At 43.0% G+C, this 27271-nt stretch overlaps 1 protein-coding gene across 3 annotated transcripts in view; it reads right to left on the bottom strand.

Annotated features, from left to right (window-relative positions):
- MTX3 (metaxin 3) overlaps nucleotides 1-27271 on the bottom strand; it is a 168160-nt gene that overhangs the window by 28679 nt on the left and 112210 nt on the right. For 2 of the 3 annotated variants that reach the window (XM_069223188.1, XM_069223197.1), the window contains exon 7: nucleotides 25530-25687. In XM_069223188.1, the coding sequence (XP_069079289.1) occupies nucleotides 25530-25687 (158 nt within the window). Of the gene's footprint in view, nucleotides 1-22915; nucleotides 24840-25529; nucleotides 25688-27271 lie in introns of those variants that run through there. The other variant, XM_069223179.1, reaches the window with a different exon arrangement.

Here is a 27271-nt window from a genome sequence, read left to right as displayed (position 1 = left end):
GAGTTTATCTTCTGATTTTGTCTTTTTTATGGATTTTAAAATCCTCCAACGGGGCAAGCCTAGAACTGTATCCATCTAAGCTGTATCTAAACTGAACAACTTTGTTGTGAGGTGAAACTGAAGGCTCTAGAGGCCTTGGAAGCCTCAAAATGTACAAAGTTTCAACTTTTTAGGGTTTCTGGAGAAGCTCCTCTGGATTACTATTAAGTCTCCTTGCACCTCAGGGAACACACTTAGGGGCCACAAGCAAGTTAAGTAGTACTCAACTGACTCCATGAGGAAAAAAAGCTTGTTGCAGCTTGGTGTGTCCCTGTAGCCACAATGGAGGTCAATCAATTGACTCTAAGTCCACTTCTTTGCCCTGGGTACAAGAGGGAGCGGGTCTAGTCTTTAAGGGCTCGTCTCAGGTCACAGCAGGTCTAGCCTTCTTCTGATCTTTCGCAGATCCTGAAAGTATTCTCAGGAGGGTGCTTTATTTATGGTTGGCACTAGCTAGTAGATGTGGGTGACTCTTGGCTCCTCCATAACCAAGGGGGGTAAAAGATTGCAAGGGCAACACTACCCACTTTTTCAGCAGTTCCTGTTTGCCCTACTGCAAAACAATCCTACAGTACACCTTAGTCCTAAAATCCAAGATCTAGAATCCCTTACTCCCTTATGCAGAGCCAGTATGCTTGTGCAGAGCGATAACAAGGAAAATTTGTATCTTCCTCTTTCTGGCCTTCCTGCAAGAAGAAGAAAAACACCTCCCCACATCCAGACCAGTTTCTGCTCTGGGAGCAGTTGTCACATCTCATTAAGGTCAAGCAGTTGTAAGGCAATTGTTGTTAGGCTAATGCAAATTAGCCTTCAGGAACGTGTCAGGCAGGAAAAAGGTAACATTCTAAAACCACTTTTCCTAAATATTCATTAAACATCCAAATTCACCATTGAATTTGGTATTTAAAATAGTGGTTGAATCAATTTTCTAGCTGTTCTCAAACACAAGATAGCAAAATTAATATTTTAATCTGTGCTCTCGTTTCTCATTGGACAGCCAGAGCCTTTCACATTGAAAATAGTTTTGGGGGGTTTGTCACTGCAGGACATAGTAACAATACATTTCTACATGTTCTAGTTTTAATTACCAATCACCCTACCTTGTGGGCTACAAGGCCTACACAAGGGTGACAACAATATTTAAAGTTTTTCACCTTTCAAAACTGTTTGCTTGACAGGTTAGGTTGCAGAAGTCAGGCCACAAAAGAGGGCCTAAAGCCATGGTTTCTTGTGTCACACTAGTGGACACCACAATAAGTGCTGCAGTCCACATTATACACCATATACTATGGCCTTATAGAAGGGTTAAATATACCAATCAGGGATTAGACCGTTTTTATATGCTTTAGGGGCCAGAGTGCATAGCTTAGGACAGCAGTGCACAAGTATGCAGATTCTGAAAAACCAGCAATAAAATTCAGAAAAAGATGGGTATGAGCACACAAAAAAGGATGGTTTCTCACACTAAGGAGATATCTTATGTGCAATCTACCAATATAGTAGCTTGTTTAAGTTGGTTGAAGGGAAGTTGTGCTTGCGTGCTAAACTTTGTCTTTCCTCAGATTTACTGCAGGCATCACTTCACGATCATGGTCAGCCTAATGTGCCTAATCCCCCAGCAATTAACATGCTCGCCTGATCAAGGTCATGTGGGGGAGTGTCATTCAGCCAGCATGTGACGTGATCTATGACTAGGATTTGGTCACTCAGTTGCAGGCCGTAGTGGGCAGTCTCTGCTTTTGTGCCTGGTGTGGTTGCTCTCTAGCCCACCAGATGGTGCTGTGGAGAGCAACACGCTATTCAGCAGCTCCTTATTCTGGGCACTGGAGAGCCCACATTGGGGTGCTGCCACCAGAACCCTGTTCTACTAATAACTGGCGGATAAACAACACCCACAGGATGCCGTATTCAGCAGGATTTGACAGGTGGGAATAGGTCTCCAGTTGCCCTAAAAAAACTCTAAAGGCGCTGGTGCAGGAATCCCCACTGGGACCTTTCAAGTGGGGTTCCCGTGCTTTGCCTCTATGTCATCCTTTAAGGGAGTAATCTGAATATCACTGTGATTTCAATGGCAGAGTCTTCGAATGGCGATCTTTAGGAGGACCATTTTATAGGAACAATGTTTCTTCTCTCCTGGTGAAGAACTCATGAATGCTTTGAATTCCTCATTCCAAAGACATGCTCAGCCCTAGGGCAAGACACATTATGCTGTCTGGGATGCATCCCAGTCACTGACCCATTGCTGGGGTAGGTCAGGGGCATCAGATTCTGAAAGAACACCAGGGTGTTCAAGAAGCACATAAAGCAAAGTAAGCATGGTCCAGGAGTCCATTCAGACCCCTTTGAGTGCCTAACTGTGGCTTTTAAGGAAACATGGCATAACCCTGACCCGAACCTGAAACTTTGGCTTCACGAAAACGTTTTTCTCCTTTGCCAGCCACCCATACCAGGAATGCGTCAGAAGGTCTTGATTAGGACTTTAACAAGGATCATGGACCCACTCCACCCAGGTGCCTGTATGCAGCGGCCGAACATCCAAGGCTAGAGGATAGGGGCTTGGTGGGTCCAGCAGATCAACTCATTAACTACCCCACTCCTCAGTACGGACTTCAGCTGAAAATTGTGTCCAGCATGAGGGCAATAAACTGCAAAAAACTCTTGATATTGAGGTGAGAGGTCGCCCCAGGGTTAAATTAACCACACCCTCTGTAGAGGGTAAGGTACACATAAACTCCACAATTGATGGGAAGATGACTGGTTTATTGACAAAATTCATAAAGGACCCTAAGAAATGGATTGACTGCTCTTGGAAAGCTTGCCAAGCTTCTAGACATAGCAGTCCTGTTCACAAAATTCTTGATACAGCCGGAGATGCAGGAGAGACAGCCAATATGATAACACTGGATATACTATCAAGTGGGCACAAAGGTAATTTGCTTCATGGGGAATGCAAACTGTGCCCTTTACATTAATGTCCGCCATTCGCTCCTCATCAAAACAGAGCCAGAATTGGAGGAGCAGGCCTCTTTGGTGGACCCCCAATTTAGAAAATTTGTCAACATCTTTTCAATCAGTGAGAAAGCCCAGCAATCTGCGAAGCAAATCTTTGGGCAAAAGGTTTTCCTGAGAGGGGGGTGGAAGCTGGTAGATGTTGGGGGGGGGAGGGGGCGTAAAACGGACCATTCCTTCTTCCTAGCTTCCCAGAGAGGTCAAGGTATGTGATGAGGTTTTCAGTGTCAGGATGAAAGAAAATTTGGGGGATTTTTCTAGAGAAAACGTTATAGAGTAAGAGGAATATTTCAGGGAACATCCAAAGTTTTAAGGAGTATCAGGTAACGACTACCATTTTTTTCCTAACAAAAGTGTTAGGGAGACTGAGTCAATTCCTTCATAGTTGGCAGGACAACAATAGTGATGCATGCATCCGTTAAACTATACAGGCCATGACCCCTTTTCTTTTCTCAAGCAGACAAAACCCTTATTGATGAGGAGGCACAGGCCAGGAAAAAAGCGATGGTGTGCACTACCATGTATCCAAAAGACTTTGGGCCACATGTACAAAGCCATTTTGCATTTCTTAACGGTCCGAATTGGTATTTTGGGCAGTTAAGAAATGCAAAACGGCCTTTTTTGATGTACAAAGGCCTTTAGGAAGTCGCAAATTGCGATTTCTGGCATGTAGAAATCGCATTTTTCAAACCCCAAAATTGGAAATCGCAAATAGGGATTACCTATTTGCGATTCGCCCAACAAAATGCTTTTTTAAAATTGCAATAGAGCACATACATGCCACTTTGTAGAAATCGCTATTAGGAAATTGGTATATCTGTACATAGCATTTCCTAAATAGCGATTTCTTTGAAGTCGCTATTTAGGAAATGCTAAATTGCATTTTAGTACATCTGGCTCTTTGTGAGCAATATCTTTTTGGTTCAAAAGAAATATATGAGCCAACAAATGGTTGTTATACCAACACTGTAAGCTGGAGGGGATCCACTTTCTCAGAGTTCTCCTTCCACGTGAATGGATCACATAATTCGAATTTAGGGAACGATTTTTTCCCTCATTGGAAATTTCAGCAGTTTATTTAGGAGGTTTCAGACTCAGGAGTTTGGGTTCCTCCCCATGTGGCTATTGTCAGCCCCCTCGTATTTTATTAAGATCGTAAGACTTGTTATGGAAGCTCTTCAGTACAGGGGAATATGACTAATCGTCTATTTCGATGTCATTCTACTGCTGAATCAATGTCCACACAGGTTAAAAGGGCAACTCCAGAAAACAATGTTCCTCAAAGAAGAACTAGGCTTCATCATCAACAAGGAGAAACCAATTCTTCCACCGTTCCAAAAGATAGCATTCTTGGGCTTCATGGTGGATTCAACGTCCCAGACTTTAAACGTCATCCGACCAAAGTAATGAAATCCAAGAAGGAACTGAAATTATCTCTCAACAACGAATGTATCTCCATCAGACAACTGGCCAGGCTGAAAGGGTTACTGGCCTTTTTGATTCAGGCAATATTTCTAGCACCCCTCGATTATTGGGTCCTCCAGAGACTAAAGGCTTCACAACTGAGGAAGGGCTTAGCCACTTCTGTGCCCAGGACATAATGGTTACGTCCTGAGGCACAGTGCTCGTGTGCCCAGGACGTAACCATTACGTCCTGGGCACAGAGACAAGAGGTAGAGCTAGCGCTCCCTCTATGGGGTTCCCCCCCACCCTCCCAAGTCAGGGATGGAAGGGGAAGCCCTTCCCCTTCCACCCCCGACTCCCCCCTGTGACATCAGCGCGCAATTGCACGCTGACAGTTACAGAGGCCTCCTCCCATCGCGCTATCGGAAGAGAAATGCAAAGCATTTCTCTTCCGATCACGTGGAGGAGGCCAGAGAGGCTTCAAAGGGAAGGAAATGAATTTCCTTCCCTTTGAAGTCTCTCTCAGCGTTTTAGCAGCCGGATTGAAAGCAATCCAGCTGCTAAAACGCCCACTAGACACCAGGGATTTAAATTTTTTAAGGAAATTGGCATAAGGGAGCGACCCCTTGGGCAAGAGTCGCTCCCAGCGGGGGCATTTTTTTAAAAGTCCTTTTCTGCCCCCCCTGGTGGCAGATCGGCCTATTATTAGGCCGATCTGCCCCCGGGGGGGGCAGAAACCTCTAGGCACCAGGGATCTTTTTTTTTGTTTTTTTAGAGGTGGGGAGCGACCCCTTAGGCAAGGGTCGCTCCCCTAGGGGGCAAATAATATTTAGGCCATTTCTGTACCCCTTGGGGGCAGATTGGCCTATTTTTATGAGGCCAATCTGCCCCCAAGGGGGACAGAAATCACTAGACACCAGGGAGTTTTTTTTTTCGTGACTCTCACGCAAGAGGAGCGACCCCTTAGGCATGGGTCGTTCCCCTGGGCGTCAAATTTATTTTAGGCCGATCTGCCCCCAAGGGGGGCAGAAACCACTAGACAGCGGGGATTTTGTTGTTGTTGTTGTTTTATAGATGGGGAGCGACCCCTTAGGCAAGGGTCGCTCCCCTGGAGGGATAATTGTATTTAGACCATTTCTGCCCCCCTTGGGGAGCTAGAGGCCAAAATCCACACGTAGGCACTTTGCAAAAAACACCTCTGTTTTCTGTGAAAAAATGTGATGTGTCCACGTTGTGTTTTGGGCCATTTCCTTTCGGAGGCGCTAGGCCTACCCACACCAGTGAGGTACCATTTTTATCGGGAGACTTGGGGGAACGCTGGGTGGAAGGAAATTTGTGGCTCCTCTCAGATTCCAGAACTTTCTGTCACCGAAATGAGAGGAAAAAGTGTTTTTTTGGTCAAATTTTGAGGTTTGCAAAGGATTCTGGGTAACAGAACCTGGTCAGAGCCCCACAAGTCACCCCATCTTGGATTCCCCTAGGTGTCTAGTCTTAAAAAATGCACTGGTTTGCTAGGTTTCCCCAGGTGCCGGCTGAGCTAGAGGCCAAAATCCACAAGTAGGCACTTTGTAAAAAAACACCTGTTTTCTGTGAAAAAATGTGATGTGTCCACGTTGTGTTTTGGGCCATTTCCTTTCGTGGGCTCTAGGCCTACCCACACCAGTGAGGTACCATTTGTATCGGGAGACTTGGGGTAACGCTTGGTGGAAGGAAATTTGTGGCTCCTCTTAGATTCCAGAACTTTCTGTCACCGAAATGAGAGGAAAAAGTGTTTTTTTGGTCAAATTTTGAGGTTTGCATAGGATTCTGGGTAACAGAACCTTGTCAAAGCCCCACAAGTCACCCCATCTTGGATTCCCCTAGGTGTCTAGTCTTCAAAAATGCACTGGTTTGTTAGGTTTCCCCAGATGTGTCTTCTGTTTTCAGTGAAAAAATGTGATGTGTCCACGTTGTGTTTTGAGCCATTTCCTTTCGTGGGCGCTAGGCCTACCCACACAAGTGAGGTACCATTTTTATCGGGGGACTTGGGGGAACACAGAATAGCAAAACAAGTGTTATTGCCCCTTGTCTTTCTCTAAATTTTTTCCTTCCAAATGTAAGGCAGTGTGTAAAAAATACATCTATTTGAGAAATGCCCTGTAATTCGCATGCTAGTATGGGCACCCCGGAATTCAGAGATGTACAAATAACCACTGCTTCTCAACACCTTATCTTGTGACCATTTCGGAAATACAAAGGTTTTCTTGATACCTATTTGTCACTTTTTATATTTCAGCAAATTAATTGCTGTATACCTGGTATAGAATAAAAACCCATTGCAAGGTGCAGCTCATTTATTGGCTCTGGGTACCTAGAGTTCTTGATGAACCTACAAGCCCTATATATCCCCGCAACCAGAAGAGTCCAGCTGACGTAACAGTATATTGCTTTCAAAAATCTGACATCGCAGGAAAAAGTTACAGAGTAAAACGTGGAGAAAAATGGCTGTTTTTTCCATCTCAATTTCAATATTTTTGTATTTCAGCTGTTATGTTCTGTAGGAAACACTTGTAGGATGTACACAAATGACCCCTTGCTGAATTCAGAATTATGTCTACTTTTCAGAAATGTTTAGCTTCCTGGGATCCAGCATTGTTTTCTCACCCATTTTGGTCACTAACTGGAAGGAGGCTGAAAGCACAAAAAATAGTCAAAATGGGGTATGTCCCAGTAAAATGTCAAAATGTCATTGAAAAATTGGGTTTTCCAATTCAAGTCTGCCTGTTACTGAAAGCTGGGAAGATGGTGATCTTGCCACTGCAAACCCTTTGTTGATGCCATCTTCAGGGAAAAAACCACGAGCTGCCTTCTACAGCCCTCTTTTCCCAATTTTGTGAAAAAAAGAACATTTCCACTGTATTTTGGCTGATTTCTTGGTCTCCTTCAGGGGAACCCACAAAGTCTGGGTACCTCTAGAATCCTTAGGATGTTGGAAAAAAAGGACGTAAATTTGGCGTGGGTAGCTTATGTGAACAAAAAGTCATGAGGGCCTAAGCGCAAACTGCCCCAAATAGCCAAAAAAAGGCTCGGCACAGGATGGGGAAATGGCCTGGCAGCGAAGGGGTTAAACTACTCAGAGAAGGTCACACTATCCATGGAAACTAAAAGAGAAATCCAGTCATGGTTGGATCATATGGAGGCCTGGAATGGGACAGTCATTTCTTGCTCGGCTCCAAACCTGGTCATGGAATGAGATGTGAGTCATCTGGGTTTGGGAGGAAGCTTGTGGACGGGATATTATGACAGGAGGAAAATTGTCCGAAAAACTGGGCCTTCACATCAACTGTCTGGAGTTATGGCAGGATTGTTTGTGGTGAAATGCCTCATGAAGCACAAAGTTTCTCTTTTATCCTCTTGAAGATGAACAATGTATCAGCAGTCTGGAACATCAACTGCCTAGGACGGTTAAGATTCAGGGCATTGGCCGAACCAGCAGAGGAGTTTTGGTGGTTCTACCTCAGTAACATGATTTTGGTCTCTGCGAAGTACCTTTCAGGGAAACTGAATTTGAAAGCTTCTTAGAGATTCCATTTCCTGGAAACTGTATCCAAAGGTATTTTTCCTCTTGACCCCACTATGGGGCCAGTGCGAAATATATTTCTTTGCCTCTTGCTGCAGTCATCAGCTCCAAAGACTCTTCAGTTGGAGGCCAGATCCTCTGGCAAAGCAATGGATGCCTTCACCTAGGTGTGGGGTTGGTTCCAGAACTATGCGTTCCCCCACTTTCCAATGATCACATAAGTGTCAGAACAGGTCAGGAGGCAGAAAGTGCATTTAACTCTACTCACAGTGTTTTGGAGATCTCAAGTATGGCTTCCTGTTTTCTTTGGAACTATAGTGGGATTCTCCAATAATTTTTTCCTCTGTACCATTCTGAGGGCTATCAGGGCAATTGGCATCAATTAGTCCTTGTGGGATGTCTATGCCTGATGGGATAGAAGATTACAACGAACAATGGGAAATCCCAGGACTTTAGTTCCAGGCTTCAACCTCTATTTGGAAGGCTTATTCGGAGACCTCAGTTAAGAGATGCATTTCAGCCTGCAGAAGATGGTCCTGTTGGTGTTTAGGACAGAACTGCAATCCCATGGAGACTTTTTGAACTTCCTTTGTGAATTAGCTGAGACAGGATTAGCATACAGGACTGTCAACACTTGTAGAGCAACAATTTCCACAGGTCATATGCCTGTGAATCTAATACCTGTGGGGTTACACACTTTAGTCTGTACACTTCTAGAAAGTGTATGTCTTTCTTGTGCACCACTGCCAAAGTATTCTAATCTCTGAGGTGGTCCTCAGATTCTTTTTGAACTGGAAGTCTAAAGAGTACTTTTCAAAGAAGGAACTGTCAGAGAAATTAGTCATGTTACTGTGTCGAATATCGTGTAAAAGAGTCTCAGATGTGAAAGTGTAGGACACTTCTTCCAGAATGTACGTCACAGAGGGAGATACCTCTATGGTGTTTAGGAGAAGAATATCTAATACAAGGTGAGTTTCTTATATGGCTTTTGGCTTTTCCAGACATCCCTAAGCTATGTGAAGTAATTTGACTCAGCAAATATAAAGAGGTGATGGGGAGAGCCGACCTCTTTAGTCAACTTTTGTTCTTCAGCAGTTAGCCTTCAGGCTCAGTTTCCTCTTCAACAATTACTCTGGATTCTTTGAATCATGGCAGCGCTGAGGGTTGTTGTATATTTCTGGGCTCTGTACTGCTAGAAAGGCTGTGATGCATTTTCTCACAAAGTTTATATTCTGAACACTGTGGATTGGTCCAGAGAAACAACTTTTAAAAAGTATTATTTCAAACCAACTTTAAAGTACACTTTAAACATGCATAATCCTTGCTTCTGGTCCATAGAAGGAAAAGCTTCAGAGCGAACGCCAAGGAAATTTTCACTGCTATTAAGGACACAGAGATGAGTATTCTATGGCAAGAACGGGGGTAAAGGTTATGCTTCTCTTTCTTGCTGCTATATTTTCTCCAGCAGAAAATATAAACCAAACATATTAAAAACTAACTCTCCCAGAAACTCATGGGATAAACAATCAATCATCAATCAATCAGAGCCCAGGCTGCTACAAATAGTCCCTTGTCTGCTGTCATTGCCCCTCTTTCTTCGCTGCTCCAACAGCCACAGATAAGTGCTACCAGTTTGCTTCTCTCAAAATCCCCTTTACTAAAGCCCTGATTCTTGAATGTTTTGGTTGCCATTTATACTGATACTTATTGCATTTATGGTGGCACCCTGCCACAGGAATGCCTTGTGCGCTCCTCACAAGGCCATAAACTTACAATAAAGAGCCGGGCTGCAGGGTGCAGAACCATCTTCTAACCACATGAGGGTGCTCCAGCTTCGATTCAAGCTTTCCCAAAGCCTCTACCTCTGTAGTTGATGTGTGCTAAATCCAGGAAATGATCTGCCTAACAACAGAGTGGAACACTAGGACTGTGGAGCCTTGATCCCTCCTCCCCGCCTGCTCACCACAAAGGGTTCCTTTCTACTACTAACACACTTCACAGGGGGTCTGAACAATCATCAAATAGGTACATAAGTGTGAGCCACCAACACAGGTGTTCTACCAAACAATATTTTTTGGATGCTTGGTGTTCTTTGGGGTCTGTCACTTGATTTGAGTCCCTCAAGCCATTCAAAGCATACTGGTTTTTACAGTTCAATATATTGTCCTCAGAATTTCAGGACTCTAATGGGTAATACATGGAGGAGGGATACCTATCCAACCTTTCCTTTGATGGTGCCTGTTGTGAGGTAGTAGGTGACTATTAATAAAGCAGTGTCCTCAGCTATGGCACCACAGAAGAAGAAACGTATGCTGCCTGCAACAGCTTCCAAAAAACATTCTTTTGGAGGGAAGACCTCTCAGGGCTGTCATCAGCCCCCCTAACTCCACAGCAGCAACAGAATGTAGCCTCCTGTCACAGCATAAGAGAAAGCACAAGCCTGATGTCGATCTCAATGCATTTGACGTGTTAAAAAGAGCCTGTCTATCTCACACCTCTACCTCAGGAGCCAGATCCTACCACCCTTACTCAGGGGTAAGGAAGGATCATGCCCTGATACCTTCAGTTCTCACTCCTCAGAGCCCCGAAAGGGCAAAAATTCAATGGGGGGGTTCAGTTGGGGAATTGGGGCATGATAAGCCCTGGCAACCCTTATTGGTATCCCTGGTGACAAGCTCTGTTGTCCCTTCTGCAGGGACTGACACTAATCCCATGTAAGATATGTTGGATCCCCAGGACATCCTCCACCCTCACCTCTCTGAATGTGGCCATGGGGAGAAGGTTGCCAACTCTGAAAATCACTTGGGAAAGAGATATTCAACCACCTTAGAGTGGAGTGCACAAGTCCTTCCCTGGATGGCAAAATGGTGCTCATGATAGACAGAAAGATGGCCACCTTCCTTGCCAGATATATTTGTGACCCTAAGAAAGACACACACTGTTCATGGCAATCATCCCAAGATAAGCACCTAAACATTAGCTGCACCCTTACAAAAAACCTTGATATGGCTCCCTCATCTCCGCAGACACTCTGTCTGGCTTGGCACAATGAGCTATTATCTTCCTGAGTAACACCAAGTGCGCTATCTGTACAGAAAGACACAGGTTCCACCTCACCAAGGTCAAACCCAGGTTGGGTGATCTCACCACCTCAGAAGCCAAACCTGTGGCTCAAAGGGGTCCCCTTGGCGATCACTTTATCAAAGAGTTAGGGAAGTTTGTTGAAGCTTTTACTTCTCTAAACTAGGCCCAAGCCTCTATTAGGCAAATCTTTGCCCCAAAGGTGTTTGGTGCATGGTCAAGGCAGGGGGCACTCAGCCAGCTGCTTCCTACATGAAGCCCCTTGCATTTGTGAGGTTCTTCCCCTCCAGAGGCAACCCACGACAACAGGATGAGATAGGACAATTCCGTGGAGGAAATAATCAAGATGCCACCAACGGTAAGTGTTCTTTCTTAAGGGAAGGAGTGAAGTTGGCAGGTTTTGTCCACAATTGGCACACCCTGCTGATGGACGCTTGGGTCCTCCAGACAGTACTGGGTTTCTATATTGAGTTCTATGGTTCCCCTGGGCAGACATCAAGGACACAACCCCTTACATTGTCAGAGGGAGAACCCTCACTAGTTGAAGAGCAGGTGGCAGATCTGCTGGAAAAAGGGGCAACAATTCCAACCTTCAAACACCCTAGGGATTTCCAATGCAATTTATTTCTGTTGAAAAAGAGGGACAGGGAACAACGGCGAGTTCAACAAATGAATAGTCCTTTGACATTTTTAACAATGGAGGGAATTCACCTCCTCAAGGACTTATTGAGACACGGTGACTGGATGGGGATCCTGGACTCGACGATTCTGATTTAGCCACTACAGTACAGATTCCTGCAACTCAACTGGGCACCACAGACCTTTGAGTTTACCACCCTCCTTTTCGGTCTGTCATCGGGGTGCCGAGGTGCTTCACCAAGGTGCTCACACCGCTGATGGAATACTACTGATCACAAGGTATTCACCTCATTGTTTACTTAGACAACATCCTCCTGATGGACCTATGCCAGTGAAGCTAGTGGAATATCTTCAAAGAGAAGTCCGCCTCTTGGAAAATCTCAGATTTTCCATCAAGAAGAAATAATAGATTCTGGCTCCAACCCAGAGAATTACCTTCTTAGGTTTTGTAGTACATGCTACTGCGGCAACGCTCAGGCTCCTATCTTTAAAAATGGCAAAGATCAGGCAAGAAATATGCAAGACTCTCGCCAAATGAAGCATATCTCTGCATCAGATTGCTCAGCTGTTGACCTCATTTCTTCCTACATACAGGCCAGCGTCCTAGGCCCTTTTGATTACAGGGCTCTACAACTCCTAAAAACCTACCATCTTTGGAAGGGCCTCATATATTCACAGACGGTACCTTTATCGAAGGAGATTTAGGAGGAAATCAAATGGTGATTATCCCTCATGGAGGTCTGGAACAGGAGAGAGATTACTGGCTCTGGCCTGCACCTTATTATTGAACCGGATGACAGTGGTTGGGGTGCCAAGTGTAGGAAATTCTCCCCCAGTGGAGCAGCGTGGCAGACTGGCACTCATGCCACCTACAAGACATGAGTGTTTGGAATCTGAACCCGATGGTGCTCCAACAGATTGCAACTCGCTGGGGACCCTTCACGTTGTACCTCTTCGCATCCAGGCTGGATCACCAGCTAAGTCAGTGCTTAAGCTGGAGAACTTCAGCTGGAGACTGGACCCTAATGTTGCTGCAACAGATGTTTTCCTCCAGTACTGGCCAGCTGAACAGGTTTATGCATTTCCCCTCTTCTTGATAACGTGTATCAGTGCAGGAACTCTGGTGGTAGTAACCCCGATTTGGAAATCTCAAGTTTGGTGTCCAGTTCTGATGGAACTTTCCTTGGATTCTCCAGTCGAACTACCCCTCCTCTTCCATCAGGGAACCCTCACAGTCTTATAAGAGATGGCACTCTATATCTTACGGCTTGGAAGAATACAGGGAATGATCGAAGGTCCCGGGACCTTTACAACAGGCTTAAAGCATGGGCAGAAGGAACCGTCAAACACTACAGGTCAGCATGGTTGATTAGGTTGGGTTGGTGTTTGCAGAGGGGTGTGGTTCCTGTGGGGTCATTTGTTGTCCACATCTTCAATTTTCTTGCTAGCATCTCCTCCGAGGGGTATGGCCTACAAATTACTGAACACCTTTCAGTCAGTTTTTTTGGCAGGATATTGAAGTACTTCCAGCGGGGTAACATCCATTTGTCAGGAAATTGATGTGAGACTTCAGCTTATCGTCTCCTCCAGAACCTACACTCTCTTTCTGGAATATCAACAAGGTTTTAATCTGTTTCTTTCCTGGAGCAGTAATAAATAACTCTCCAGGAGAGAGCTGTCTAGTAAAAGGGCCATGCGCCTATGTTCAGTCTCATGTAGACGAGTCTCAGACATCATGGCTCTAGATATCACAGAGTATTTATCGTGGACAGGGTTACTCTCCACATTTGCAGAAGGCCCAAGTCTAATTCAAGAACTGTGGCATAACCTTCTTTCTTAAATTCCCTGAAACTGTATGCTGTCAAATGCAACAAAGCATATGAAAGTATGATAGGGGATCTTTGCCCTTCAGTTGAACGACAATTGCTCATTTCTATTCCTTTACCCTACAAAGAGGTCTCCTCCCCTACAATTGCTAGATGGGTCTGTCGGTCGTGCAAGAAACTGCCATAGATAATTTAAAATTCGATGCACACACAGCCAGAGGATATATGGTTTCTAGAGCTTTCTCCTTGGTGACAAGATTGTAAGATATCTTAAATGTGGCAGACTGGTCCTCTTCACTCAACTTTTAAAAGGTTTTATTTCAAGCCAGTCATGGAGTTTGCCACCTCAGTGGTTAGTAAACTTTAGGCAAGCATAATCCTCGCCTCTGGTCCAGAAAGAAAATGAAACATTTCTAGCTACTGGAATGAAGAATTTCAATTCTATTAAGGACATGAGGGCAAGGACTATCCCACCTGAAAATCAATGCTTCCCTCCCTTGGATCTTCTAAAGATGTACAGTTATGGGACTGAGGTATGGAGTAAGTAATGTGGTTTGCACTAATTAAGATTTGTAATTGTATAAAAAGGGGTGTAATTGACCGGAATTACAGCTGTTTTAAGAATAGTCATGGATACATGTTCTGTTTCTACCATGTGTAGAATATTATCTAAGACTAAGCCATGTGACGGATAGCTGTATAACTGGATACAGTTTTGAATGGTGCAGTCCCATATTTTCTGTGCTTCTATGGAGAACTGGAAGAAGCTTGTTCTCCCTTGTCTGTTGATATGAAACATGCTCATAGTACTGTCTGTCCGTTTCAATACTGAGGAATTGCTCATTTGTGGAAGAAAGGCAATGGCCTGCAACTCTAGCATGTTGATATTCAGTTGTTCTCCTTGGGAGACCATTTGTCACCGATTGCTAGTTCCTGCAAGTGCGCTACCCAGCTTTCTAAGGAGGAGTCGGTAGTCATAGTGTACTAAACATTTTCTTGCAGGAAGTACAACCATACGTTGATATTTTCATATTGAGCCCTTCATAGTAAAGTTTGCTTCATTCTTTTTGTCATCCTTATGATATAGTCGAATGATGCCTACACCGGAAGGCAATGTTTATTGAGTTTGTCTTGAATGGGTCTAATGTGAAGGTGGCAATTAGGGATCAGAGTGATGCTAGAGGACACCATCCTTAAAAAGAACGTGATGGTTCTGACAGTGACTTGTTTTTTCTTTTGTAAAGTCTTGGCCAATTAACTTAGACATTCTACTCTCTCTGAATGGGAAGGTGTTGTGTTGCATTGTGTCTAAAATTGCTCCTAGAAACAGAGTTTCTGTTGGAGGGAAAGGGGCAGGGTTAACCAAGATTTTGTTTCACTTAAAGCAGTGGTTCCCAACCTGTGGTCCGGGGATCCCTGCGGCTGCTTAGAAAATTAAATAATGTTAACAGATGTGATCCCCAACTTCAGCAATGACTCAGTGAGGAGGTCCCTTGTTTCCAATAATGATTCACTGGGCATCCCAAGGTTCCAGTAATGACAAAGTGGGGGTCCACAGAAGTCAAAAGGTTGGGAACCACTGACTTAAAGTAAGCCTAATTTGTTGAAGAGCTGCAAACAGTCTCTTGCTGAGTTCTCTCTGGCTTTTTGTGAGTTTCTTTTGACTAGTCAGATGTCTAGGTACAGAAATATCTGATGTCCTTGTTTACTTAGGTAAACTGCCATCAGAGCCATTTGTGAATATTCACGAGGCTAACTTGAGTCCAAAGGGCAACACCTTGAACTGATAACAGCGACCAGTCACTTTGAATCAAAGCTATTTGTTATGATTCAGATGAATTGGTATGTGGAAGGACGCATCCTGCAAATTTAAGTATTTCATAAAATCTCCTTGTTGAAGCAGTTGGATGACTTTTTGCAAAGTACCCATCGGAAAAGATTGTTGTTTTGAGAAATTTGTTCCGATTTTGTTAATCCAAAAATTGGTCTTGATTATCCTGATTACTTCTTCTATATTAGGAAAAAGTGAGAAGAGAATGCTAAATTTCTGTGGTAATTGATCATTTGCTTTGTGCCTCTTTTTGCAACGTTATTAGAGTCTCGGTTTGTAACAGAGATTATGTTAGTAATGGCCTCCAGGCAGTGGTGTAAGTGGAGCTTTTGGAATTCATTTTAATGTGTGATCAAAGTATATCCAATCTAATACCCAGCAATGGGATGTTATATCTGCTAGGAGTCGTTATGACTCACTTCTATAATGTTACTGTCTGCTTAAATATTCATTTCCTTGAGAATGGTTTGAAAATCTTCTTTGAGGAACCTGCTGATTATAAGACACTGGGGTGATGGTCTATATTGTTGTGTGTAACATTGACAGCAAGGCTGCTGAATTGGTTGATACGGTTGATATCTGTAAAGTTGCTACCTCCTCTAAAAGAATATTGGCCTTTTCCTCTGATTGATGTGGCTGCCACAGCTGAAAAAAGTTTGCAGATGTTGTTGATGCTTCTTCCTTATCTTTTAGGTGGCATGGAAGTGTTGCATTCCTTGATTGCAGCAAGGCTGCTTGCATCACCACTGAATCAGCACAGTGTGACCAAGACAAGCTAGGGTGTTGCCGGGTGCTTTATATTTTTTCTCAAGCCTAGAAATTACTACAGCCACTGTGGCTGGGTTCTTGATAACCTTAAGACCATTCCACCAAATGTGATGTGATCAATTGTTGGAACACTTGTAATTGATTTTCTTTAAGTCTCTGGGAAATCATATAACAAGCAGTCATTCTCTTTTCTTGGTATTGGCAAGTTGAATATTTTTGAGGCGCTCTTGATAGGAGTGTGAAACTCTCCTATAACATCTGGTAGTGAATCCACTGCTATGGGAGTGATATCTCCTGGAATGGGTGCTAGATACTTATCCCCTTCTGAGTCATTAAAACAAAAAAAAAACTGGATGTGTTTGACTGTCATCCTGGTTGTCATCTGTAGAAGTGTCAACTGTAATTGGTGGATTAGAGTGGATTGCCAAAGATGGGTGTATTACTAAAGCGGTTTATGATATTGGCCTTGAAGGAGATCGCATGGGAGTGCGCGGAGTTCAAGGTCTCATTTGAGGTCTTGACCAAAGTGAAGCTTGTCTTGAAGAGATTCCAGAAATCGCTTATAGTAGTGGGTAAACATGAGGTGTAAATCTCTGTCCAGAGCTACAAAGACTTGTACAACGGCTTCCTGTGATGTTTGTTGAACCTGTGTTTATGGCCGTAATCATACTACAGGGGTCATCCTGATCATCTTGGAAGGACTGGTAAGATCTTCTGGTGTCCGGATCTTGTGAATGAGTAAAGTCTGCCAAACAATGTTATTCAGCTTGATCATATTCATCCCCATCTGTCTTGATATTTGACCTTTTGTTGGGTTGGGTTATATGGAGGGTCAATTGGACCATCATTATCCTCATCATCTTCTGAACATTTTGTGAGGTGGGTATTGACAGACCTTGGTAGGGGAAGTCTGTTCTGGTATGCATGGCATTGAGATGCCTTGTCCAAGATGAGGATGATCCTGATGTGTTTTTCTTTTTTTTAGGGGTTTGGACTGCCACCAACAGTATTGTCATTGTCGATGGTGTCGTAATGCACATAGTCTAAATGGTTTTCGACTGAGTGGTCAATGGTGTTAACATTGATGGTAATGTTGTCTTAGTAGATGGCAGTTTTGCTGATGGTGCTGTCAATGACGATGAGGCTTTCTTTGTTGATGGTGGTTTCGTCGACGATAATACTGACGCTGGTCTCATTGACAAACAAATTGCTTTGGATTAGGAAGCTGACCCTTCACAGTGTCTCTTTGAAGTAGATGGCTCAGATGTTGATTTGTGGAAAGATTTATAAAAAAATAATCTGTCCATATTACATTATCAGGACATACTTCACTGTATTCTCACACTGTTTATGAGATTGTCTTAGAGGTTTCTCAGAATTTGAGGATTTAGACTTAAAATAAGGGTTTGAAGAGCGCTCACAGTAAGGATGTTCTCTTTTATGCACTTTAGCTGATGAATTTAAAGTGCCTTCATACTCCATCTCTGAAGAAAGGATTTCTTCTGACTTGGTCTTCTGGAATCATATTAAAAGTCTACCCTGACAATCTGTAAGGGTTTTTGTGGAAAATGGTCAGCATAATTTACAGTCTTTTGCCTTGTTGACAGGGTATAAGCTTGTAGGGTCCATCTTAATTAAACATTTTCCTACCACAGGATGCACATGGTCTAAAAAGACTTTTTAAATAGATTCAGCCATTGTAGATTAAGGAGGAATAATTTTTCCTCAGACATTCAGAATGAAAAACAGAAAGACTGTTTACTAATCTGAATGACTGAGCACAATTCAAAGGTACTCCTTCATACACTATGTGTGGTAGAAATCTGAGACTTGGGTAAGGAAGAGTGATGTGTGTGCTGCGTACTGATTAGCTGAGATTAGGATATTTTATAGTGATATAAAAAGGGTACTTTTGTAACTATGTCAAACTTTTCTATTTATACTTAGCAGTACAGGGTTGTCTACAGATACTGTGGAACTCCCCGCTCGATGATGGGGATGATTCAAGGATGTGATCTGTTATGAAAGATCCATTACAGAGAATATTAAACCCTCTCATGCCCAACAGAGCACAGGTTAGCTTGTCACCCAACATCTTAAATTGATAGGCCGCTGTTCACCCTTCGGGGAAATCACCCAATACAAACCAAAGTTCATTATCTTGAAACTCAAACTGCCTCCCGCTTTCAGGATTCAATACCTTCTCACCCCTCACTGGACCAATATCATCAACTTGTCCTTCCTTAAGAAGTAATACCCGACTACCTAAAATAAGCAGGTCACACCCTCTTTTGAAAAAACAATGCAGTGTAGATCTGGAATATCTGGACAATGTGCGTTCTGTCTGAAGCCTTCCCCTCTTGACCAAAACACAGCCTTGAAAAGTTAGAAGGAACATGCTATTACAGCATTTAATCTCTGAAAATTAGCTTTTTGAAGACTTCCAATAAAGGCTTTAGTTTGGAGTGCAGCATGAACATTGCTGTCCTCCAAATGGTAAACAAGGCTGTATACATCCTGGGCAAAGGTGACTCTTGCCTTCTCGTACCCATAACCCTTAGAAGTGCTTGACATGGTCAATCATGTATTTCTCCTAAACGTCCCTTTAAGAATGAACTGGACAATATAAGACAGCTGTCAGTTGATCTTCTCTTAGTCAAAGAACCAATCCAAAGAAATAAAACAGTCAAACTATAGCTTTCTCACTTCTCTTCTCCTGGGGCTTTCACAAGGCTATTGCGTCCCACAGGCTCTTTAATCTATACATTCAACAAAGAGGTGCACTTCTAAAGCTCTCCAACATTTCCTACCGTCTATACACAGATGACACCCAGTTATAGGTGAAAGTCTATTCCAAGCTAGACATTGCTTCCCTTGCCTAGACTGCAAAATGCCTATGATTTAGGCTGGATATGAATCTGAGTCTCCATACCCACATAAACTCCCAAACAAACGCACCTCATATCAAATCAAAGTACTCCAAAAGATAAAGCCATTAATTCACAGGGATGCCTTTCAATCAGTTGTTCAACCCCAAGTAATTTCTAGGACTAGCTAAGGCCTAGCTGCAGATAGGTAATCCCATATTTCACCTGGCATTTCTGAAGGTGGTACCCCATGCCACTGCAAAGTTTTTCACAGAAATCACATGTTTTTTCTAGGTCTAAATGGCCTTGATCTCCTTCAAATGGCCTTCTACTGAAGTCTTAATTAAGGCTGTCTGTATAATTCATAAAATCTGCATTGAGGAATACATAATACAGGAATACATAAAACTGACATCTCAGGATGCTTCATCCTGAATTGAGAAACCCTTTTTAAAAGCCAACTTTCAAGGGAAGCTTGGCTTGACTGCTTAGCATGCTGCTTAGAGGAGCTCCACCTGATCGCTTTGCTTCAATCGATCCACCTTGTAGTGGGCCCCTCTATTGCTGAATGGGGTCTTTCAAGGAAACAGGGACTACATTGACACCCACTGAGCGTCCAGCACCACCTGTACGAGATACCGCACACTCTGAATTTCGACAGCAAGGGACCTAGGCCAGCCATGTTCTTTAGGTGGGTCAGTGGGCTCCCTTGTACGCAGCATTTCCCAGCCACTTCAATTGTTGGTGCAGTTTGGGCCTCAACCAGAGTCACTAGGTCACTAGGAGGGCATTTAGATACAGCATAGAGCACTTGGCACTGTTTGGAGCCTACCACGGCCTGTCTTGTAGGTCCACAGCACTCTTTTCAGGCCGTTTTGGGACAAGGCGAACGTGGTGCAAGCCAGCTGTCTGCCTACTTCCTTTGTTGCACACAATACCACAAGGATTTGCTTTGCGGCGCTGCCATTGCTGTGCCTCGAGCCCAGAGGCATCCACCACTGCTGGAGACTGGTGTTTATAGTTGCTAGTGTGGCACTGCAAGCACTGTGTGATATTCTAACTGGTGCCTGGCGTGCTGGGCTGATACAGAGGGTCTCTTGGGATTCCTGACTCATGCTTACAGTTAGGACCTGATGGTGGCAGCCCCTTGTGGGTGAGTGCTTAACATTGGAATCCACTGTACCTGGCCTTAAGAGAGCGGGCCCCTACAGCTCCCCAGTTGGACATTGGCTATACCTACACTCATTGCGGCATGGATGCACCATATCCTGCTCTAGTCTTGTGACCCCAAGAGGCTGACCCAGGCATATTGAATTTATTTTCTAAGGCAGCTCATGCCCCTAGACTGACTGCTGGTCCAATACCCTTGTCCCTTTTGCTGGGTTAGGTGGGCTTTTCATGATTTGGTTCTCACTGCATTCCTTTCTACAGTCACAAACAAATTGCACATTTTACTGCTCTTTCAATTTGATCAGGAAAAACCATTCTTTTTGTTGGATGGAGAAGCTACAGATATCAGCAAACCTGCCACTGACAAGGCTCTCACACCTCCCAGTCAGTCAGGACAAGTAACCATGAATTTGACAGCTGGGCCATCCCAGGTGGAGGTCCCTTCGATTACAATGGCAAATTGGATTTAATCCTAGCAGTGAGCGCTGAGTATTGTTCAGCCCTCTAAGCTACATTTGACTGTCTGCCTATTAACTTTGTTATTCTCTAAGAAAATCAAAACAATTTGCCTGAAAAAGTCAACACAAACACTCTGGCTTTAGATGAGCTCCACCACTGCACACAAGACTTTTCTAAATGTACACAGTCAATTCTGGGGTGACTGCACATGGGAGAGAAGTGGCTAGAAGATGCAGAAGGACGATGACACAAGGTGCCACAAGTCTTCTTGAAAATTGGGTGAAAAAGTAAATAGCTCCCATTCCTCTCCCTTCGTTTAGTGGCTGAGCAGGTACACAAGGTTCTGGTGTGGCTCCCTGTCTCTGAAGAACCACCTAGTCCTTTGGTGACAATAATTCTCAATTACCACGACCGCAACACTATGCTGATAGCAGCCTGCTTGAAGGAAACTATCATATGGGACAATATCAGGGTGATGTTCTTCCCTGACTATACTTTGATGGTGCAACGCCAATGCTTATCCTTTGGCCAAGTCAAGAGGAAATTCCAAATAAGGGATCTTAAATATGCACTCCATGTTCCCAGCAAAATTCCATATTTCGGATGGTCAATAATCACACTTTTTTTTACCCAAATGAAGGTGGCCTGCTACTGGGCACAAGCCTTTGACAAGGCTGCTCAGGGTTTCTCCCCCGCCCCCTTCCACCTTCACTCATCGGCGCATTGCAGGGGATCAAAAAGCCATGGCCCCACTCCAGCTCTGATTCAAAAGAAACAAAGAGAGGTCTTGACCATGATAGCATCCACACTGGACTCGTCCGCAACTCCTAAGTTGTTTGCTCTGACTTCAATGTTTCTGGGGATGACTTGCTATCTGATTAGCCTGACGTTGGTTCCATGACACATCAGATGTTTACAGCTCAAACTGCTGATGATATACTCTGAACTTTACATATCCTTCCCTGTTGATTTCACGTCCAATGCACTGGTAAATTGCAATATGTGCTCAATATGTTATTCTGTTTTGCTGATAATCAAGCTATTAGTTTGCCTCTTTGAGCTGCTTGACATTGATAGTCTTCTATGATGTGACGTGTGGTTTTCTAATTGCATATTCTTTATTAGTGCCCTCACCCATCAACCATTGTGCCATACGAGACTTTAATAAGCTAGGTGACCCCACACCCTCTATTACTTGTAATCAGCAGTGAGTTTGGCGCTATCTCTTAGTTCTGGCCATATCCATCTATTTGCTCCCTTGCCATTCTTGACTGTGGAACTAGCTGTTATTTTTGTTACAAAACTTTCTGGATGGATAACCTGTCTTGTTGATGTTTCAAATTTACGTACTGTTTTTTTATGATGTTTTTTTCCAAAATGGCAATAATCTCCCGCTCACTCATCATTATTGTATCCTTTATGTTGCTTTTCTTACAATAGGTCCTGCACAGGAACCATATCATTAATATATGCTTATTGTATGGTTCACTGCCTCATATAATTTAACTTAACTGGAACATAAAGGCATGAAATCCCTACAAGGGCATTATATGATTCATGCAGCTATAACCCGGCGGAGCGGCCTGTTTGTCTTCCTTCACGAGATACATTTGTTAGTACCTGAGGTCACTACATAAAAGACCAAGTTTATGGAACAGGATTCTCGACGTGCAGAGGGGAGGGGCAGTATGGATTAGAGCTGGTGTTTCTTTTAAGACACAATTAGTATGAGTTGATGTTAAAAGGTTATTCACACTAGCAAGAGGATATTTGGATGATTAACCTTTGATGCTAGGGGTCTTTTTTGCTCTAAATGCTGATCGATTAGCTTTCTGGAGTCGTGAGTTAATTTATTTATCAGACAGACCTAGTGCTCCATGGATTATTGAAGGAGACTTCAACTGTGTTCCAAATACTTGTTTAGGTAGATATTCACTACCACTTCCACAATCCGTGGCATTAATTAACACCAATAATCTCCAGCACTGGTTAGATCACTGGAGGCTAGGCAATACTTGGTGTACCCGCAATGTTGCAAATACACATTTTATTCCCCTGGGCATTAAATGCATTCTCGATTAAATAGATTTGTTTGTTCCCCGGATCTCCACCCTTGCATCACTCCTTTTTCAAACCACCCAGACACTTAACTGGCGTAACCCCTTATTCATACCTTTAACATGGGGTAGGATACTTTTTTAAAATTTATTTTTTACATATTTTATTGATTTTCACAACAGTGTGCTTTCATAGATTCCCCCCCCCCCATTCATTTTAATCTTCAATAACATGAGAAAGCATACATAATAGTCAATAATAACTTCAGGGTAGGATACTTACTCCAATTTCTGCCTAGCAACTGCAAGTGGTCAGGCTAGAAGATGCAGTGTTCCCTCAGAGATGTAATATTATCCTATGCTCTAGACCCCCACTCCAGTATTTTCTTTCCAATGAAAATCAAATCCCAGATTTAGCACTGGGAGGTGTACACCAAGTAACATGGAGGCAAAGCAACAAACGCTGACTGTAAACTGTGAAAGCTCTTATTGGTCAGCTGTCAACAAAAGAGTGATGTGGATACATAAACTAGATAGAAGGCCAGTTGCTATAAGGAGAACTTTGGTAAAGAGAATACTTGGGACAAGGCCAATAATAGAGTTCTCTGCCAATACGTAGCTCCCTCACTACAAACATTAAGCCCTTCATGCTAAATAAGAGTATCTCTAGTTCATGAAATCTTAACAAATCTTTTTCTTGAAAGCCAAATGAAAATGAATATTTTGTAGTTGGCCGGATATAAGGACGAATTCAAGAGAATTACTAAAATGGAAAGAACTTACCTTTTACGACCAGTGAAATAGTGAAATGAAAGGCTGCATCATTTGGAAGGTTATTTTCCCATCTTCCTATTCTAAGAAGATTGTCTGCCTGACTCTCTCTTGTTTCCACAATTATGCACAATTACATTATGTATCTAATACATAATTCCCACAGGCAGTATATGCATGTCCATGTCATTACATGCAGATGTGGCTTCATCCATATTAAAATAATTTCTAAATAATTCAGCCACAGAGAATGCTGTATCTTTTAACAAGGTGGAATTAACTTCTGTCTACGTTGCACCATCAAACTGAAGTAAAACAACTGGTGATGAATGATGGTATGGAATACATCTTCAAGAAAAAGGAAGGGACAGAGTGTGGAGGCATGCAACTGAATAAACTGATAGCGCTAGAGTAATATTGTTACTATACAGAACAACATACTAACTCTTAAAATACAGCCTTTTACTTCTCTCCATGGTATGCTTAAATACACAGTCATGCTGAGATAGTAGGATTAGGATCCTTAACTGCAAGAGACAAAAGAGTCAGACTACATCCTGCATCGCAGAAAGGACCTTGGCTGAATAAACAACCATGATATGAAGAGCTTTAACCTGTCCACCTCATGATTCCCTAAATCCTTGATGGATTTATGTTCTGCTTTCTCCATATCACTTGGAGATGAGAGGTGTAAGGGGTGGGTTTGGTTTGATACAAATTATTTAAACATTTTTTCTGTCAGGAGGTGCCATCCGTATTTTCTTTTGTTTTAATCATTTATATTTAAAAAGGTCAACAGGGAGAAGAATCATGTCCATGATGGACGGGACCAGGTGCATGTGTAGCAGCTTGTTAATTCAAACAATGATTATTTAGAAATGCTACTCATGTTAACTGCAACTATTACTCTACTTGTGTTACTTATTTAGGCAATTGTTGCCCGATGGATGCTAAGAACACACCTAAGTCATGGCTGCAAAATAAGATCTTCGAAATGGACATCCCACTCTATTCTTGATTTCATATGAAATATGTCTGTTACGTTTAAGTTTATTTCAGTGTTGTTTAGTTTGTACAAATCTGGACAATAGCCATCTTAAAAGCAAAGTTATCGTTCTCCGAGAATTTCCTAAAAAAAATCCACAGCAATTATCATGGTTTGAACCACCACAGAAAGCAAGACACAACATGATTTCAAGACAAGAAGGTAGACGAGGTCATTCCACGAGCAGATGACACACCCCACAAGGTCGGGGAGCCGGGCACGGGCCAAGTCTGATTGGGTGCGGTTATATTGGTATTGCTGGAAATGCATGTATTGCCTTCTTGTCTTTCTGTTTGTTTCTGTCTTTTTATTTGCTATAAAATGAATAAAAAGAATGTTTGAAGAACATGATTTCAGTTACTGATCAGGTAGCTGATTGACTTAAATAACAAATATACAGATCCCGAATCTTCTTTAATAAAGGACAGTAAAGTGTGACATGCCTTCAAGTCTCAAATACATCACTACAATGCCACGCATCTTTGAAAATTCCTACAGCAAGCGAGAAAAAGACTAAGGCCTGATTACGACATTGGCGAAGGGGATTACTCCATCACAAAAAGGACGGATATCCCGTCCGCCGTGTTACAAGTTCCATAGGATATAATTGAACTTGTAATACGGCGGACGAGATATCCGTCACGTTTGTGATGGAGTAATCCCCTCCGCCAAGGTCCTAATCAGGCCGTAATTCTAATTCTCAAATGAAGTAAATGGCATGTATATATTTTCAATGAGTTAAACACAACTTACAAAAAAAGTAAAAAGTATAAAATTACACATATTCATTGAAATACATAACATTTTATAAGTGCAACAAATTTCCTATAACAGTGATACATTGCATCAACCGCAAAACAGACACCATAATAGTGTTGTCACATACAATAAGCAATTGCAAAAGAAAATCCGCATCTGGCAAGTAAATATATTAAGAGTGCTGATCCCACATTGTACGTCCCTGTTTTAAAAAATAAGTGTGGAAATCCAAAAGTGTATCATACCTGTAAGATTCTGTGAGAAGTAGCCACTGAGGATGTCATCACAGAAGCGACATAGATTGGACAGCTGCTTCAGGTGCTCCTGTAGCTGGACCTTTGGGAAGTGCACTTTATATAGAGGGGCCAAGAAGCCAAAGACAAAGGCATCAAGTGTTGTTGGTCTAAGGACACAGGAAGGAAAGGAGAGGTCTAAGTATAAGGCATGACCAAAGAATTCACAGCTTGTTAGCCTAGCACAAAATGATGCATCTAATTGTTCACACAGGGCTCACTTCAGCTGTAAAGAAGAAGATTTAGTAATCATTAAACATAATTTATCGGATACCCCAGCAAAGGTGTCTGTACTGCCAAATCAGTTACCGCTATGTGCTGCTGGTTAAGCATATGACTCTCAAACCAAAATTCTAAAAATTGTACTTTGACATATATTTAAATAACAACTAGGCCACATACAAATCCTTCTCAGATTTTCTAAATGGACTTTCAATTCCAACCTTATTGCCAGAATTCAGGTGGAACTTAACAAGTCATCAAGTGCTAGGAAAACAGGAATGCAGTGCAATCGGGATAAAGCACTGGGATCAGATATGAGTTTCCACTCACAATCTACCATACTTGGGGTGTTAATGTCATCCAACCATGAAAACTGCTTTTTGCTCATTATGCAGATTCAGGAGCAGTAACAGCTTCCGCTTACGAGGCAACCATTATAGTCTTTCCATTGGATGAGAAAGATACCTTTCTGCCAATAAACTACAGCCCAATGTACCTACTCCAATCTGATTACAAAATCCATTCAAAAATTATTGCAAACAGATTAGAGCCGCGCCACAGAAAAAGCAAAGTTGCTTGGCACAGTAATACACAGTAATACTTTGTAGCCCATTTTGAAGGGAAGAAGAACAAACTCAAAGTAATGCCATAAAGCACAGGATGTATAAATATTCTCTGAATAAGTTATTGATATCTCTCAGAATGATGGGCACTTTTGTCATGACAGAAAATGCAAGGCACCTTCTCTATATTACACTATTGTAAAGCACTTAAAGTATGTCAGCTCGGTTTCTGGCAAACAAACATATTAGCAGGGGCGGCTCCTTTGCCAGGGTGGAGGAGCGTCGTCCCCCTCTCCCTCAGCCAGCAGCAGGAGCTCCACAACTTTTAAAGTAAAAACATAATAAACCCTGTTTATTATGTTTTTACTATAAAAGTGGGCGGGGCCTCGGGCATGACGGGGTGGAGGGGGAGTGCACAGCACCGGCCGTCTCGGGCAGCCAAACATACATGCACAGTAGGGTCTCTTCAACCCGGCACTGTGTTGCTGGGTTGGAGAGACCAGGCGAAGGCTCCCAGTCTGCTTGGGAGCACCCTGGCTGGGCACTCCCAGCGAATCCTGACGCTGCTTAAAGCAGCGTCAGGATTGGCCGCAGGGAAGGTTGGGAGCCTGTGCCTGCAACGACTGAGGAGAGCAGAGCGGCTGAAGTGGTGCGGCATGGAAAAAAGGAAAGTTATTTACTTTTTTTTTTTTTGCCCCCCGTAGTGCCATGCCATGCCACCCCTTTTCCCTCCCACTAGCCGCGGCTCCATATTAACAGTTGGGTTCTACTGGAAAAAAAAATCACAGGTTGCCAGAATGTATTCCAACAGAACCCAATGAAGAGTTCAGTGTACAGTGTAACTGGTGCACTGCTCAGGTGATGCGGAACCATGTTACTGCATATTCGGTGAGATAGCAGCTACAGTGC

Source organism: Pleurodeles waltl, chromosome 1_1, assembly GCF_031143425.1.
Source record: "Pleurodeles waltl isolate 20211129_DDA chromosome 1_1, aPleWal1.hap1.20221129, whole genome shotgun sequence".
Classification (NCBI taxonomy): domain Eukaryota; kingdom Metazoa; phylum Chordata; class Amphibia; order Caudata; family Salamandridae; genus Pleurodeles; species Pleurodeles waltl.
The sequence above is the reverse complement of the archived record's forward strand: the minus strand, read 5'-3'. Positions and strand labels throughout refer to the sequence as shown.